The 18,212-nt window shown below is 38.5% G+C and overlaps 1 protein-coding gene across 1 annotated transcript; it reads right to left on the reverse strand.

Annotated features, from left to right (window-relative positions):
• On the reverse strand, window positions 1–15,206 carry chm (CHM Rab escort protein). The gene is made up of 18 exons (XM_030438387.1): window positions 15,150–15,206; window positions 13,824–13,923; window positions 11,764–11,830; window positions 11,515–11,587; window positions 11,210–11,340; window positions 10,896–11,011; window positions 10,712–10,776; window positions 10,393–10,539; window positions 10,159–10,275; window positions 9,544–9,655; window positions 9,196–9,418; window positions 7,943–8,020; window positions 5,447–5,554; window positions 4,807–4,870; window positions 3,724–3,820; window positions 2,258–2,356; window positions 691–836; window positions 1–477 (listed from the first exon to the last, which is right to left on the reverse strand). Exons 1-18 carry the CDS (start codon window positions 15,189–15,191, stop codon window positions 202–204), a joined length of 2,061 nt encoding a protein of 686 aa, XP_030294247.1. The 5' UTR covers window positions 15,192–15,206; the 3' UTR covers window positions 1–201.
• Window positions 15,207–18,212: the final 3,006 nt, after the last annotated feature.

Below are 18,212 nucleotides of genomic sequence, written 5' to 3' on the forward strand. Positions count from 1 at the left end.
TGAGAGTTTGTTCATGTTGAAGCTTTAATGTTTCCACAGAACAGAACAAACTGTAAACAGTATTTAAATAAGACAGAAAGCAGAACAAATAATAGAAAAATAATAAAAATTTAAAACAAGACATGAAGGCAACTTTAACCCACAATTCACTGCAGGAGCTTTTGGCTTTAACAGAAGGTTTATACACTTTATCTCTGCATGTTACTCCTCAGTCTGCAGGGTCTGCTCCTCCTCTTTCTCCATCTCTCCTGCACCATCTTTTTCCTCCTCCTCCTGTTTATCTTCGGTCTCCTCTTTCTCTTCCTGTTTATCTTCCTTCTCCTCCTTCTCCTGTTTATCTTCCGTCTCCTCCTTCTCCTCCTCCTCTCCTCCCATGGCAGAGGAGGTGTTGTCTCCATCGTAGATAATGTCTTCAGGGTTCGGAGCAGGAGGACAGAAATCCTCCTCAGGGAGAATCTTCTGGAAGATCGACTCCGCCTGAACAGAAAATAAAATCACTGTCAGATGACAATTTTGAACTTTGGCTAATGCTACAACAAGTACCTGTAGTTGAACTTCGTCAGTTCTGGCGGCAACTTTGGACAAAAGATGACGACACACTAACGCTACTTGGTCAAAGCAGCAGAGACAGAATACCGGAGTAACTTCACACAGTTTCGGTTTTTATATGTTAGTTTGTGTTTGTCTCACCTGTTTAATGGCATGTTCATGACCCAGACCCCCGTCTGGTCCAGAGCACATGTAAACATTAGAGGGGAGGTTGTGACCTTCAGCCTCCAGCCCCGAACCGTCAGCCATGTTGAAGTAGAGACACCAGAGGACGGATGGACAATTTTCTGCAGAAAGAGAGACATTTCACACACAAGATTTAAACATCAAATAAAAATCAGACAGAAGATAAGCTGTTTTTAGTATAAATGTACCTATATATTTTATATCATTTGTCAAATAATTTCTTGAACATCTGATAAACCGACTACACATTTGGACAGAATTGAAAGTGCCGTACATATGTTTGGCAGTATTCAATATTTAAAACTAATGAAGGCTATTTGTCATTTTGTTAGAACACTTGAGAGTTTTTAACAGTTTTTAACATTTCCAAAAGTATTTGTGCATAAACCAAATAAAAAAATACAAACAAACTTGTAGCAGACATTCATAACTTTGGTCACATATGAAGTTACAGAAATAACTGTGAAAAACAAAAAGGAAAAAAAAGAAATGGTACTAAACAATCTCACGTTGTAAAATGTGATTGAGGAGCAGGTTTCTCGGTTATGAGTCTACAGCAGTATATAAATGTCAGCGTCAGTGAGATCTGTAAAGTGACAAAATGTCAGATTTCCATACAGAAACACGGAGGTTTTAATGGAAGAATATGGCTGTTAGAGGGAGTTAGGTTAATCTACATTTTGTCAGCAGCTTTAAAGGAAAAAGTGACTATTACTTTCAGTGATAGGTTTGATTTTGACATCAGAAATGTGGACTTTCACACACTTCTCGCTTGATTTATTTTGAAATAGATCGAATGAAAAAGATTGATTAATGAAAATATAGGAAATGCAAGTAATTGAAGTTTAAGACTCATGACTTTTAAGGCCTGATATTTAGAGAACTGAATATAAGAAGTTTTAAGACGTTTTAAGGACCTGCAGACACCCAGCAGTCACCTGTTCACCTCTTACTATGAGAAAAAAAGACAGCTCTGCTCTCTCCACTTTTACAAAAAAATAACATTCTCTTGTCTTTGTTGTTAATCCTCCAGTATTTTTTATTGAGGCCATAGTGGACATCATTTTAATGGACGTTTTTCAACAGTTTTTTGACCAATTGATCAGTTGATAAATAAATAAATAAATGATTGGAAGATTAGACCTTGATAATAATAATAATTAACCGCAGCTCCAGATTCACCGCAGTGTGAATGTTAAGCTTCAGAATAAAGAAGCTGAAGCTGCAGAAACTTCTCTCCTCCTCCCTCATCACCTCTGATGAATCTCTTTAAACCTGCATCCATCCATCCTCCAGGCTGGAGTGTGGGAGTGAGTGTGTGCGTGTGTGTGTGTGTGTGTGTTCATTCCTGCAGGTTGTTCATGTTATAATTAAAAGCAGAGAAGGAAATGATGAATGAATTAAAGACAAAGAGAAGAGGAGGTCAGAGAGGAGAGAAAGTTTACAGGATAGAGAGTATCATTCAGTCTGTGTGTGTGTGTGTGTGTGTGTGTGTGTGTGTGTGTGTGTCTGTGTCTGTTACCTTGGTCATGTGACTCTGGCGTGTGGAACATCCTGGTAACCACCGGCGACAGGTCCTCATAGGCGGAGCCAACTGACTGACAGGTGAGATGGACCAAATCTAGGGGAGTCAAAAAAAAAACCTAATTATCTCATTAAACAACAACTTCATCAGATGTTTATAGTCTCCATGGCCACAGACTTACCATCGCTTCTATGGCATCAGAGGACTCATTTCCGTTGTTTTTGTCAATATCATGTGTAAATTACGTAATATCCTTTCCAATTTTGTTTATTTGTAGTTGTCTATTTTCCCTAATTTTTTTTATTCCTGTTATTTTCATCTATTCTTACTTTTGTGTTATTTTCATTTGTTTTTATTGTATGTATTGTTATTCTGATTGGTACTGATGTAAGCATGTACTTCTCCCCTTATTATTATTATTATCATTATCATCATCATCATCATTATGCTGCTGTAACCCTGACAAACATGAAAAGCAAATATTTTAACATGATAAATGACATTAGTAGGATTAAATGTCAATCAGAACAATTTGTTTTCACTGCCAATCAGCGAGTCAATTAATCAACAAATTGTCTTTTTCTTTATAAATATGATTTAAAAGATTTTTATAAAACTTTATTGCAGATATGACCATACCCTGTCTGTCAGTGTCTCTGTGTGTGTGTGTGTGCCTGTGTGTAGATAAATGGTGTTTTGTTTTAAAGCCGTTCAGGCCCACTGACTCAGTAACCAATCACACTGCAGCATCAGGACAACACAGCAGAAGAAGAAGAAGAAGAAGACGATGATGATGATGATGATGATTTGACAGGCGTAACACACACACACACACACACACACACACACACACACACACACACACACACACAGTCCTGCTTTGTGTGTGTGCGTGTGTTGTTGGTCATTAATCAGTGTTTCTCTGGCGGATTCATCAGTTTCTCTTCAAGGACACTGCAGGATTTTCAGCTGCAGAGTCTCACTGATCATCACCTCCAGCTTCAGATCTCTCACATATTTCATGTATTTATACTGATTTAGTTATAAGGAAATAAAGGCTCCTAAAACCTCCTCAAGGACCTCAAAAACCACTTCCAAGAACCTTCAATACACAAAATAAAAGCTGTAAGATATATATATATATATATATATATATATATATATATATATATATATATATATATATATATATATATATATATATATATATATATATATATATATATATATATTTTAAAAAGACATGACATGATGAGAAATTATGAAAATGAGATTATGAGAAATGGGAGATAAAATATCATACCTCTAGATGAGAGATGATTTATGAGACAATATGATAAAATAAAATGATCAATCTGAGATGAAATACAAAATGAGATGAGACATGAGACGATGAAAGATAATATAAAGTCATGGAAATACAATGAGAAGAAGAAATACATCAGTGAGTGTCTGTGTCTCACATGTTCCAGGCATGCAGGTCATAGTGGATGAACAGAGCTCCACCATCTTCACCGCCGGACATCCTGCTGCTATTGGAGGAACTGTTACCATGGAGACCTGACAGACAGACAGACAGACAGATAAAAGTTCCACCTGAGTTTAACCAGACAGACAAAAGTCTTTAATGAAAAACCTCCTCAGAGTGTTGAAAACCAGATTAGTTTCATCTTATTACTGAACACTGCAGGCTAACACACACACACACACACACACACGCACGCAGAGCAGAAGATCTATGAAGCATCATAATTCTCTGACCAAACTTAATTCAATATTTCAATATTTAACTCACACCTAATTAGTGAGGAGAGTGTGTCGGTGTGTGTGTGTTCAGACAGATGAATTTGGGGGATTTTCTTCAGTAAGCGACTCTTTATTTGACTTTTCTCTCCTCTTTTTCATTAACATCCGTCCCATAATTTGTTGGGCTCAAGGACACAGTGACCTCTGACCTGAAGTTTCAAACTTTGAAAAGTCTAATCAACTTCCTCCTTCAATGCTCTAACCAGCTGATTAAGATTACTAGTACTGTCAGCTAACTTTAAAAAGAATATCAAATCAAAGTTTCTAATTACTCCAAATGTTGGAGTGTCATCTGAGCTTCAACTGAGCTCTACTTAAGATTTATCTGAGCTTAAGTTGTGCTTCACCAAGATGTTACTCATCACTTCCTGCATATGCTTCAGAATAAAAGCAGTTTATTTCACAAAATAACCAGAATAATAAATATCAGAAATGGTTTTTTTAGAAGTAATTTTGGAACTTAAAACAAGGCTCAGAAATTAGTTGACTGATGTTCCTCTTTATTAATGATGACCTGTCATCAGCATGCAACATGGCTCACAATGACAATGCGTAACATACTGATGTTAAGCAGGTATAATATTTACTACGTTTACAATCTTAGTTGTAGTAGTAGCATGTAAACAGCATTAGCTAATAAGCAGTAAACACAAAGTAAAGTTTTGCAGGTGTTTGACTATAAACTAAGGTTCAACATTAATGTTTTGAATGATTTCAACTTCATTATTGACATGATTTACCTGTTGGTCTGAGTCACTGGGAAGAATGGAGCCATCAGTGATCAAAACAGCTCTGGAGAGAGACCTGAAGAGACAGCAAGACAGACAGACAGACAGACAGACAGACACACATTTGTCTAAAGTTAGAGCTTTACACTGGGTTAACATTTGGATTTCTTTCAAGACCAAAAGATTGCTCAGATCTACCAACAACATCAGCAGGTCTACTTCCTACCTGAGCTAAATCATGCACCAATATTTTTATCTTATGTTTAGAAATTGCCTGGAACATGTTGCAAAAAACTTTGAAACATAATGAGTTGGTGTCGTTGAACTCTTTTAAGGTGAAATTGGATGACCTGGAGGCAAAAACATCTGGTTGTAGATGTTTTGCCTGAGGCTGTTATTACTGTAGCTGACGTTCAAATGTTGCTGTTTTGGATGCAAAGTGTTTTTAATGTCTTTGTCCACCATGTGTTTGTGTGTATGTATGAATATGCTGCTGCCTGTCTTGGCCAGGACACTCTTGTAAAAGAGATTTTTAATCTCAATGAGTCTTTTTCCTGGTTAAATAAAAAAATAAATAAAATAAAAATTATTTTAAATCTTTATGAGGAAACTGGCTGGTAATGGCCGGTTGTTGATTTTGGTGGGTCCTAACCTGGTGGGCGTGGCCATCTGCTTCCGGTCCGCCCCCACGTAGCCTTCCTCCACCACAAAATGGCTGCAACTGATTCGCTGTCCTCTGCTGTCAATCACTGCCTTACATCTGAAAGGGAGTGGGGGGGATTACGCACCATGACGTCATTGATTGGACTGTATACAGGCAGAACAAAGAACTTTAGATATTTTTTACACCAAAGAACAATCTGAGCAAACTGAGTCAAATTTCCAACCAACACAGAAAACCAAAAGAGTTTCAATTTACTAACAGAAAAGAATACAAGAGTAATATTCTCATTCATAAACTTGAACCAGTGTATTTCACAAAGTAGCTTTAAAAATTACTTAGATCAGTTTTTTAAATATCAGCTCGTCAATGTCTGTCAATCAACAAATCAGTTAATCCACTTTGTGGATTGTTTAATCGGTACACTGAAATAATGTTGACTACAGCTCAGTTTATAGTCTGTTAAACCAACAGTCGGCAAATAAACCTGTGACTTATAATTAAAATCACAGCTCTTGTGATTTGAATATTTCACTTTATTAAATTGTGATTTCAGTATAAAAATGATTGATTTTGAAGGCAGCAGCCTTTTCAAGGGTGTCTCACTTACTCACACACACACACACACACACACAGTACTGAAACCTATTATTGGGAATAATGATGCGCACAAAAGCTCATTCATAACCTCTGACACACACACACACACACACACACACACACACACACACACACACACACACACACACACACACACACACACACACACACACACACACACTTTGGGGAGCAGCAGCACTAGAAGGTCACACACATAAACATAATAGACAGATGATAGTAACACACACACAGTCAGAGCTCCTAGTGTGTCTCACTGCTACCCATTTAGCACGGTTAGCATTTACACATAAGGATTTTTACTGACTGCAGATCCGTGCAGTAAGTTAACAAAGGTTTGTTATTAATGTTATTAAGTTGATTAATGTACATTAATTAAATTACAACAGTTCGTTTTCAAATTGGCCTCTTTGTCAGAGTCACAACTGATTGAAATGTGAATACACAGACATGAAACATGATTGATAACATTCAGTGTGAGTTACACTTCCTTAGGATATCATTATCTCTGACGTCTATACAGAAAAAAACATCCTTAGAGATGGGCAAAAAAAAGACCATCCAGAACTTCCCTTAAAATTGTCATGTTTGTAAGTTTTCCTCAGAATCAAAGTAATCCAGTGATAGCTGTCTGAAGACAATTTGACAAAATGTAAACACATATGGGCTAAAGCAGGCTTACTGACATTACAACAGCACAAGACAAAGAATAACACTCAATATGGTTCTTGAAAGAGAAATGCTAACAACAGGGTAATGTCACCATGACAAAATCTGACAGTCATTTTTTTCAAGTGCGACCTTCGATGGGTCACCTGTGTGTGTGTGTGTGTGTGTGTGCATGTTTGTGTGTGTCAGCAGTCAATCAGTCATTTAATCTGGCAGCTGACGAGGCAGCAAATAATCATAGAGAGACACTGACACAGACAAAGAGAGAGAGGGGGAAAGAGAGAGAGAGGGAGCAGTGAGGTGTGAAGAGGAGGAGGAGGAGGTGAAGAGGATCAGAGGTTAAATTATAATGTTAATTTCCTCTCCATAAATTGAATATTTTACTGATCATAAATTATCGTCCAATCATGACTATGAACAGGAAGGTCATTCACGCATAGACACGCACACACACACACACACACATACATACATACACACACCTGTCTACCTGTCTGTTGAATTTCTTCATTTTTAAAACTACAAAATCCATTAAACATCAATATAAATCACATTACTGACGACAGAAACAGCTGAAGTCAAGCTGTATTTGACTTTTTGGTGTTTTTTACTATTTGGTTTGCAAACATTTGGTTTACATCAGGACTACCTCGCTGATGATTTTCTGTTGATGTAACTTGTAAACTGTGAATTGTTGCTCTTTTCTGTACACGCAACATCTATTGCATGTCTGTCCGTCCTGGAAGAGGGATCCCTCCTCTGTGGCTCTTCCTGAGGTTTCTTCCATTGTTTTTTTTTTTACCCTGTTAAAAGGTTTTTTTTCCATCAACATGTGAAGTTTTTCCTCACTCGAATCGAGGGTCTAAGGACAGAGGATGTTGTTCACTGTACAGATTGTAAAACCCACTGAGGCAATGTGATTGTGATTTTGGGCTATATAAATAAAATTGATTTGATTTGATTTGATGATGAACCTCATGTGAGATGACTGTTGGGACTCGGCTGGATGCGGACAGTTTTGCAGATGTCTCTTTTATAATTGTGCTCTGTGCGGAGAATGCTTTTCATATCACTGGAGAGTCTCTTGCTACAATACCGCTGGGAGGTGACCACTGGCAACATCTATCAGTTCGATGAACATGGGCAGTATTTTGAGCAGTAGGAGTACTCTGAGTACTATCAGTATTACATTATTTTCACCTGTTGGTTTCCTTGTCCATCACAAGACAGTTGACTGAATGTCTCAGACAGTAGATTCCTCCAAACACAGCACACATCCTGAAACATACAACAACAACAGGAATGTTATCAAATCAACAAGAAGGAAAATGTGACATTTACAGCTGCCACACTCCAACAGTAGATTCGAGTGACAAGGAGGGTGTTTAATGGCATCCTTGCCTGGACTGAGAGGTGTCTCAGCCAATCATAGTCAGCTGTGGTTTCTCGACACCGCCTCCTCCTGTCGCTATCTAATTCCAAACATTACCATGTATGTGAGAGTGTGTATTGGATGTGTGTTTTGTCCACATCAGCTTTGAGGGAAAATTACATCTTTTTGTTTTGTCTTTTTACTGAATTAAGACCAACTGTAAAAATTGTAACTCCATAGGTGCAAATGATAAAATACTATGTCAAGATGTTGAATTCGCAAAAAAAACTCAAAGGACTCAAAATGTTACATTTCTAAATAAGACTACTAAATTTACAGACATTATTAACTTTACATAAAAAAAAAATATATATATATTCTAAGTAAAGACTTCAAAAAAAGGATATATTGTCAGTGTCTACAATAGTTAAGTTTCAAACAGAGCAGACACAGAGCAACTTGAACTGACATATCACACAGTCATTATATTAAAAAAATTAATTAGCACAGCTATAAATTACAAAACGTTAAAAATGACAAACTAAACATTACAAATTAAAGCCCCAAAGTGTGTGTGTGTGTGTGTGTGTCTCAGTTGAGCAGTAATATCCGCTGAGGATAATCTAATATGTAAATGAGTGCAGCCCTCGGCGACACCCTCCTCATTAATATTCATGCTCTGTTCTAATGAGACAGCAGCCGTCACCATGACAACTAACTTGTCTGCCTGTACAGACCTAAACGTGTGTGGTGTCAGATAATAAAGTACTGTCAGCTGGAGGTCTAATGCAGTACTGACAACATGCAGTATACTGGGAGCTGAAGCTGGTGCAGCGTGTAGCTGACTTGTACTTATCTGCACCCAGTAGTAGTACAAAAAGTAGTAACAGCAGTAAAAGGAGCATCATTACTTGTAGTAATAGTAACATCAATGCTAGCAGCACTGGCAATGCCATTAAAAGTAGATGTAGTAGTGGTGGTTGTAGCAGTGCCAGTAGTAAAAGAAGTAGTGACAGTAGTAGCAGAAGTAGTAGTGGTGGTAATGTCAATATAATAGACAGATAGACAGACAGATTCTTACCTACAGAAACACTGGGGTATCTCTCCAAGGCCATAGACAGGAAACAGGAATGGGGTGTTGCCGTAGCGACCCAGACAGCGCAGGAAGTGACGCGTGGAAGTGAGGCCCTCCTCTGTGGGCGTGTCTTCTGTTACCATGGCGATGGAGTGAAGCAGGAAGTCCTGCAGGTTGTCACCGAGCTGCTGGTCACATAGGAACTCCAAATATGGCCGACCGTTGTAGGCTGGAGGGAAAGAAGATAAAAGGCCACATTATCAACGATGCCCTGCAAGGGCAGATAGATTCCATTAATACAAAGGTGGGTCCCCTATGAAAGGTGAGTACTGATGATGTCAGCAGGTGTCTCACCCTGCTGCTCCTCCGTCTCCTCCATACAGGAAGTGAGGAAACGCATCAACTTCCTCTTTTCTACTACCGACAGCTGACGACTTGCAAACACATCGGCTCTGCTGCAGGGTACCTGAGAGACAGACAGGTCGTCACAAAGACAACAGGTCAACAGAAAGACAGAGAGGACAACAGAGAGACCGACACGACAACAGAGAGACAACAGGTCAGCAGAGAGTCAGACAGGTCAGCAGAAAGACAAACAGGTCAGAAGACAAACAGACAGGTCAATAGAGAAACAGACAGATGATAGAGAGTCAGGTAAGTCAACAGAGAGACAGACAGGTGAAAAAAGAGTCAGACAGGTACGCAGAGACACAGGCAGACCAACAGAGAGGCAGACAGGTCAAAACGAAGACAGGCAGGTACAGAAAGAGTGTGTGAGGCAGATCAGCAGAGAGACAGACAGGTACATAAAGAAACTGACAATGAGACAGGGACACAAAGAGAAACACTAGTAAACAGAATGACAGACAGGTCAACACAGAAACTAACAGAGAGACAAACAGGTCAACAAAGAGAGAAAAAGGACAACAGAGAGACAAATAGGTGATCACATGGATGGAAGGTACTCACCTGTTGTACCTTTCCGTGGCGATAGGTGAGTATCCTGGTGACGTTCTTGAACTCTGCATAGCGACTGACGTTTGATTTGATCAGCAGATCAACCAATGAGCCACGTGAATACATGAGCTGGAGGTAGAGGAAGAAAAAGTCTTGACGGCATGTTATAATGCCGTGTAATGTTCTGTTATACTTCTATGTTACTTTCATTATTCTAAATCTTTCTGTTGATTTACACTGTTTTACCTTGGAGACCAGGTCGATGTTGAACCTGCGACCTTCCTTCAACAGCTGAGGGTAGCTGATCTTCTTTTTGATTGGCTCTGACTGGCTTTGTGCAGCAGAGGTGGTTGGCTGGTCTGCCTCTGGCTCCTCCCCCTCTGTCTGTGAGGCCTGTGTGGTTGGATGAAAAACACCTGTCGGTCATTACTCACCATGTTGGACATAGTGGGTTATATTTTTTTTTTTATCAAAATCTACTTTTATTTTATTCTGTTATACTTCTATGTTACTTTCAGTTGCAGCTGAATCCAGCTGATCAAATCTGAGCATCTTCTTCTCTTACCTGTTCTTCATCGTCTCCGTCTGCTGTTGCTTCCGATTTCTCCTTTGTGTCGTCTTCTTTCGAATCTAGAAATTAAAAAGCAGATTTCTAAAACTTTTCCTTCCTGTGAATCCTGAATTATGGATTCAATCTGATGAATTCTTTCTGCAGAGTTTGAAGATCAAAGCCTGAAAGATTTTCAAACCTGCAGATTCTGTCTCTGAGTTTTCTTTTACAGCATCTTCTTCAGCTCCACCTGTTTGTTCTTCTGCGATGCTTGGAGGATCGGGACTCGGGGCTTCCTCCTCCTCTTCTTCCTCACTGAGATCAACATAAATAAACTAAATTAATAATTTATTAATTTTATCTCAGGATTACAGTTTACGCAAACCAAAATGAAAAATGAGGAAATTAAGAAAAATAAAAATGAAAATGAAAAAGGAGAGCAGAATGTGTCCGTGTCTGGCTAATGAAGCTACCTTTACTCTAACCAGAGTTCAGACTGACTCTGAGGTTTACCTGGTGAAACTGAACACCTGCACATTACTGATGGAGTCGGATTCTGATTTTGAGTTTGACAGGTAGATCAGCTCCTCCCCTTCCTCCAACAGGCTCGACCAATCCTGAGCCTCCTCTGGCTGAGACTCCTCCTACCAGCACACACACACATTACTGTACTTAATCAATCAACTCTTTTAATCCGATGATGTATTGACATATTTTTCTACTTCCTTGATCTTTTCGATCATGCTCAGAGGCAGAATAATCCTACATGTTTGTAGTTTTTCTACAGGAACATGCACAGCGAGCAGTGTTATACTCACATGGTGCTGCTGTATCCAGGTGAGCAGACCGTTGAAAGTGAAGCTGGCCCAATTGGCCGCATAATAACTCCTCCTGAAACACACAGTGACATTCAACTGTCAGGCAGGTTTTATGCTGGGATTTCAGATTACTAAAACTGGAATATTTCATCCGTAATCTGATTCTCCACATATACTCCTGCAGCTCCCTAACAGTTGAGTTTCACGTGTTTCTGATTCTAACCAATGATGTGAGATATCAAGACCGACCTGTCGACATGAAGAACTCTCTGTCCCACTCTGGAAAAGGCTGCTGCCACCACTGACTCTGCAAGACCTAAAGACATGATCCATACATAAAAGTATAAGAGCTGGAGAGGAAACAGGGATCAATGTGGACAATACAACCCTGATTTAGAAAAAACGATAGGACACTGAGTAAAATATTTCCAAAAGCTAAAGCACAGCACATATGCTGTCCAATATACACAGGCTTTAAACATTTATTTTTAGGATTTTTCTCATAATGCAGGAAAAGATGCTTGCAGTAATCTATAATTATTAAATTATAAATGAAGTTTACAGTTTCAGTGCACTGGTGTAATTGAACATAAAAAAGTTTTTTGTTAAACTGTAAAATATCCTGCCGCCATTTCATTTTATTGTCAAAACTGTGTATATGGGTTGTTATATTGATGTTGGAATTTTTGACTCTCTGATATCAGTATCTGCCACGTGTTTATACATCTGTCTGTCTGTGGCCAGATTATGTCAGTGCGATCACAACTACACAAAGTACTGATGTAATGTGACAGGCGTCATGACTGACGCGATTCCAACGCATGATGGTCCCTAGTTGCGACTGTGTTATATCACCCTATCTTTTTAATGGCACCATCTTTTTTAACTGGAGACACGAATTGAAGTTTTGAAAATGACATTTTGCTTGCTTTATATACAACTTCAGTTACTCAACATTTTGGGAATACCTACACTCTTTTAATATGAAGCCACGCTGTTGTAACATGCAGAATGTGGTTTGGCATTGTATGGCTTTAATAAGCAGGAATTACCCTGAAAATAAGATTGTATTGGTGGCCCCTTAGACACACACACAAGATATTACCTGGTATTTACGAGATGTATACTTGTAATTTTGATACTGACAAGGTGTTTAATTTTTTTTATTTTAAATATTATGTGCTTGCGTAGATAACTGACAGATTTATATTGGTTACTGTGAATGTAAATATGTATTTAGGTCAGTTTGATTCTATTTTCTTTCCTTTTTAATTATACTGTCTTTTTTATATTGTCTATTGTCTATTTTGCTATTGCTCTGTTCTTGTAACATTCTGACGCTGCTGCGACAAAAGAATTTCCCAGTCTGCGGGACATTAAAGGATTTCTGATTCGGATTCTGTTTTTATGATGACAACTATGTCAAAATGAACATAAAGCTAAGTTGGCTGTTGGATGTTTGAAATGTAGTTACAGGATCACGTTATGATTTAATACATAAATAATCACTTACACAGTTTACAGATTTTACGTTTAGTTACGCTGACTCAGCAGATTGTACACCCAACACTTTGACTCAGCAGATGCCCTGAGATGAGGGAGTAGAAGATGCTGACGTATACACATCGGTTAGCTCTTACAACGCTGCGTCAACTCTGAAAAACTAACAAGCAGACGGGTGATGAACACTAAAATAGTTTTTAAAAGAAAATTAGCTAGCCAAAAGTGACTGCTTACAGATAGCTAATATCATAACATTACATGACGGGCAGAGCACTGACAGCAGCTCTCATTAGCCTGCTAGCCAACAGCACAGAAGGCTAACGTTAGCGTAAGTTACAGAAACAATAACACCAGGTATAGAACTAACGAACTAACGTAAGCAGTGAAAACACCGCGGTGAGTTTCACTGACTTCATACTGTCCAGATTTATTCATACCGCTAATATACGCATATGAGATAGTATCAGAGTACAGAGTGTATGGAGGTTAAAAACACCGCGATGAGTTTCGCTGCTAACAAACATTATCAGCACTTGCATTGAAGCGATAATGTTTGTATACATCTCTTATTTCAAGGAGCTAACACACCACCAACACCGTTAGCTGCTAGCCACTATCATTTAAAGTTAATTGGGTGTTAGCCGTAAGCTAACGCCAAGGCTAACCCCAGTCAGTATCCACAGTTTGGACCGATTTTAAAGGGGATTTCGGGGTGTTTGGGACCGAACAGCCTTCGATCGAACAGGGAAGGATTTAAACATATGATACAGGTAATCAAATGTAATAAAAATCAGCTGTTTCGTTACCTGTGCCCAGAATGACGACGTCAAATTCAGACGGCAGATCCTCGGCAGCCATGTTTGTTAGCAGGAAAACAGAGTCACGTGACAGTGAGTAACAGCTGATCTGTCAATAATTATTATCGATCAAACACATTGTATGTACAAATTCATGTTATGAATATAGATTTTTTTAGGTTAACTATATTTAGTTTTAGTTTTAAAATGTCCTTGAATTGGTCTACATGAGTTACTTCAAATTACAGTTAAATTAAAACAAAAACATATTTAAATACTGGCTATATATGTATACATATATACAACATGTGTTGTTTTCCCCTTTCAACTCTCCAATGTTGCCCTTGGGAGGCTTTTGTCTTTCTCTTTTGTCTTTGTCTTATTTGATGTCCATGTCCTATTTCTGAACTTTTCATTCTGTCAGACTGGAGCTGTAGTGTGAAACAGATGCATGATTCTTTACTACTGATAATAAAACATCCATACACTCTGTAGATACTATCTCATATGCGTATATTAGCGGTATGAATAAATGCGGACAGTATGAAGTCAGTAAAAGTAATCAGATTCTGATTATCAGACATTTGATTACTGTCTGATCACTGAGACGTGGCTGCAGGTTTGGCAACAACTTCCTCTTCTTCTGTGGTACTTTCTGCCACTGCCAAGTCCTCCACACACAAACACACGCACACACACACACGTGAACACACACACACACACACACACACACACACACACACACACACACACACACACGCTGAGTGATATGGAGCCAAAAACACAGACTGTTTCCTTGTGTTTCTCCTTTATTCATCTAAAACAGACCAGATGGCTAAAAATACTCTGCACTTGGTTCCTTTCCTCCTTTGCTCACCTTGTTTCCCTCATGATATTTTCATAATAGGTATACAAGCGTATGCATGAATATATTTTTGTGTGGGTATGTTTGGCTTAAATTGTCTTTTTTCATTAATTTTAAACTGTCTTCTCCTTTTCCTTTTCAGGCCTTTTTATTTTTTTTTAAAAGGCAAAATCAATACAATATTGGTGGTAAACCAATTAGGAAGCAGAGTCTTGCAAAATTATGAACTGACAGATCTCCATACAAACATCTAATAATCTTACAATCTTATTGATCTGAATCAAATTAAGGTTTTTCATCCTGTACAGTTTGTGTTAAGGATGAATCAGTCAAAGTTGGGTATGTGTGGTGTTTTTGGGCCAGTGTTGTCAGCTTTCGAAAGGCTTTCTAATTTGCCAATCATGAAATGTGAATGTTGAAACTCTTTAAAAATCAAATGAAATGAAAGGCTTTGTTGGATAAAGTCTTACATGTGAGTAACAGCAGCCAGAGGGTCCAACATCCAGGTCCATCAAGGCTCAATATTAGGACTGTAGTATTAATACAAAAAACATCTTTAGCATACACATGTATGCATATGATGCTGTTCAGTATGGTCATGGAGCTAGGAAACAGGAAGTAGGTAATGGATAACAAATTACAGATGATTATTTTAAAAATCAAAATTCTGAAATGTTAAGAGGTGTAAAGTAACATAAAATACAGATATCAAACAGCTTTATTTAGAACTTACTTAAAAAAAACACATGTTCATCCTATAAAATACAATGAGTATTTTTTTTTTGCCCTTTTATGCCTTTATTGATAGGACAGCTGTTTATAAGTACTTTGATGAAATTGGGATATTTGTGTAGGTTTACCGCACATTAAGTTAGTGGTTAAAACCCTCACGAATATGGAGGTTCTGGGTTTGAATCCACCAGTCAGCTGAGTTGATGGATGAATTACTGATAAGTATAAGAAAACACTTTTATGCGTTTATGTCATAAAAATACATTAATATATCTGTAAATCTATATATCTACAAATACACTGAGTACATACAGAGCAAGTTATCAGATATTAAAATTCCTCAATAATCTGATCACATTTTCATTGTAATTGATCTTAAACAGAACTTTGTGTGTTTATGTGTGTGTGTGTGTGTGTGTGTGTGTGTGTGTGCAGCCTGTCGATCTGTTGGTAAAAACGTTTGAAGAGCGTTAAAAAGAAAAAGAAAGTGTTCTTCTGTTAAATCTTTCCTGGCGTCTCTTCTGTTCCTGACATTAAAAGGCCTTTTGTAGCTCGTTAGCGCGAGGTGTTAACGAGGGCTGTGTGCTGATAGGACGGCTGTGATCAGCTGCCAAAACGTTTACCGCTCGTTTTCTGACTGCAGAGAAACCTCCAGAGACGACTAGAGAGAGAGAGAGAGAGAGAGAGAGAGAGAGAGAGAAGAGTGAAAGGGTGAAAAGAACAACCTTGAACAAAGAAGACAGTGAGTGGAGTTTAGTGCTCCAAACAAACACAACGGGTTGAGTTACTTTCCTACACACCTTGAAATATCCAAATATTGTTAATCTGACACATATATGTGTTTAAACTGAAGTGAGTACCAAAAGTAATACGATAAAGCAGGTGATTGTCGACCTAGTGTCAACTGTTTTGTCTATTCTGAAGTACTTCGTTCTGATAGCTTCTTGGAGACAGAGTACTGCCTGGATTGTTGGAATTTGTGTATCAAAAACTGAGAACCCAAATGTGTCCACAACCATGCCAGTCTTCAATTGGAGGATCTGTGGCTCATCAGGTAGAGTGTGTCATTCGCTGATCATTGGCTTGGTGGTTTGATCCCCACCTCCTCCTGTCTACATGTTGAAGTGTCCTTGGGTAAAAAACTGAACCTCAAATCTACCCCTTGATGGTCAGGTCAGCATCCTGCGTCAGTGTGTGAGTGAGTGTGTGTGTGAATGGGCAAAACATCCTAATGTCTAACAGCTGAAGAGATGGATTACCATTGACTCCAAAACCCAAGATATACCACCATTCTTAAAACAACATGACTGCTGCAACATACCAATGACACTTTGTCATTTCTGTGAAAACCACAGATAACTTAAATTTGGACGTTTCTTAATGTTTCAACTTACATCTTAAGTTGAATTTTCTTCTTCTCTCTAGTTACAGGGCTGTGGTTATGTTCAGCTCAGAATAATGTATAAAAACCACTTTGTTAGATTTAGGAAAATATCATGGTTTGGCTTGAAATACCTGTTTTGGTAGCCACGATCACGGATAGAGATGGTCTGACTTTTTGTCACCAAAAAAATGGCTGGAAATGTCCACAGGTGTCCTATAAGATATCCAGCGGTGTGACTGGAATTGCAGTTGGCCATTTTGCAACCATTTTGGCTGCTATAACGCCGCCACCATCCTCTCCACCTCCTGATGTAAGAGTTAGCAATATGCATATAATGGGAACGTGATGTGCCATGCTTGGTACAAATTTCAACCTTGGACATATCTGTGGTTTACAGAAATGTTAACTGCTAACACTAAATCATGGCAACTGGACTTGCGTATTGTACTTGACATAACTTCACTACATTAGTAAGGCAAGGTAACTCACAATTGACTTTCGCTTTTACGTGGGAAATGAACAGTGGTCTCTGGAAAAGTGAAAGTCCCTGAATTCCTTACCATGCGGACATTGTCGCTCTTTATACTTCTTCACCTGACTTCCTCCTTTGCTGCTGTAAAAATCACTACTGCCTGACATGTAAATATGGAAAGTAATAAGCTGCTTTAAGAATTGACTTATATTGTTGCTTTTCTTATGAGGATGGCCTGTGAACAGGTGAATGAAAACCGAAACCTTCTGGATAAAAGTGCAACTAAAATATTTGCCATTTACCATTTACCCCATAAGCCTTACCAGTCCTTCCAAGAACCATCTGGTTCCCGGTACTCACTCTGTAGTGACTGTTAAATAATCCAGGGGAGCCTTATTGGTTGTTGCCAATCCCCCTGATCTCTCCACTCTGGTTCAGCAGATTTTACTAGCATATTCATAGCCAGTGTAAAGAGAATCACAGACATTGATGATACCTATACCTCAAATTACTTAACCTGTTGATTTGTAGTTGTTGTCTGGGATGAGGTCACTTACTTTAGCTGAAGCCGTTGTGACTGACTGCTGCTAGCATGTTCCTGGCTGGCTAGCATATGTGAGGGGTTAGCTCAGGTGTTCACACAGGTGAATTTCAACGTGAGTCTTTCTAGTGAGACTGAGCCTTTAACGTTCGTGTGGAAGTTAAGATCTTTCCATGAGTTTGTTTTTGTAAAATCAAAATGTTTTAAAGAATCTGTGTGGGAGTGTTTATTGTCTAATTCAATTGTAATCTGGTTCTTCTTTATTAATGTTGACTTCCGTGACTCAGGATCATGTAAAGATCCACTTGTTGCCATTTAAAGGTTTTTTGTACAATAAAAAGGTTGTTCTTCCTGCAGTTAATCCCTGTTCAGCTTCTCACTGTATGTTAACTGGTTTGATACGT

The sequence above is a fragment of the Sparus aurata genome, chromosome 13, assembly GCF_900880675.1.
Source record: "Sparus aurata chromosome 13, fSpaAur1.1, whole genome shotgun sequence".
Lineage (NCBI taxonomy): Eukaryota > Metazoa > Chordata > Actinopteri > Spariformes > Sparidae > Sparus > Sparus aurata.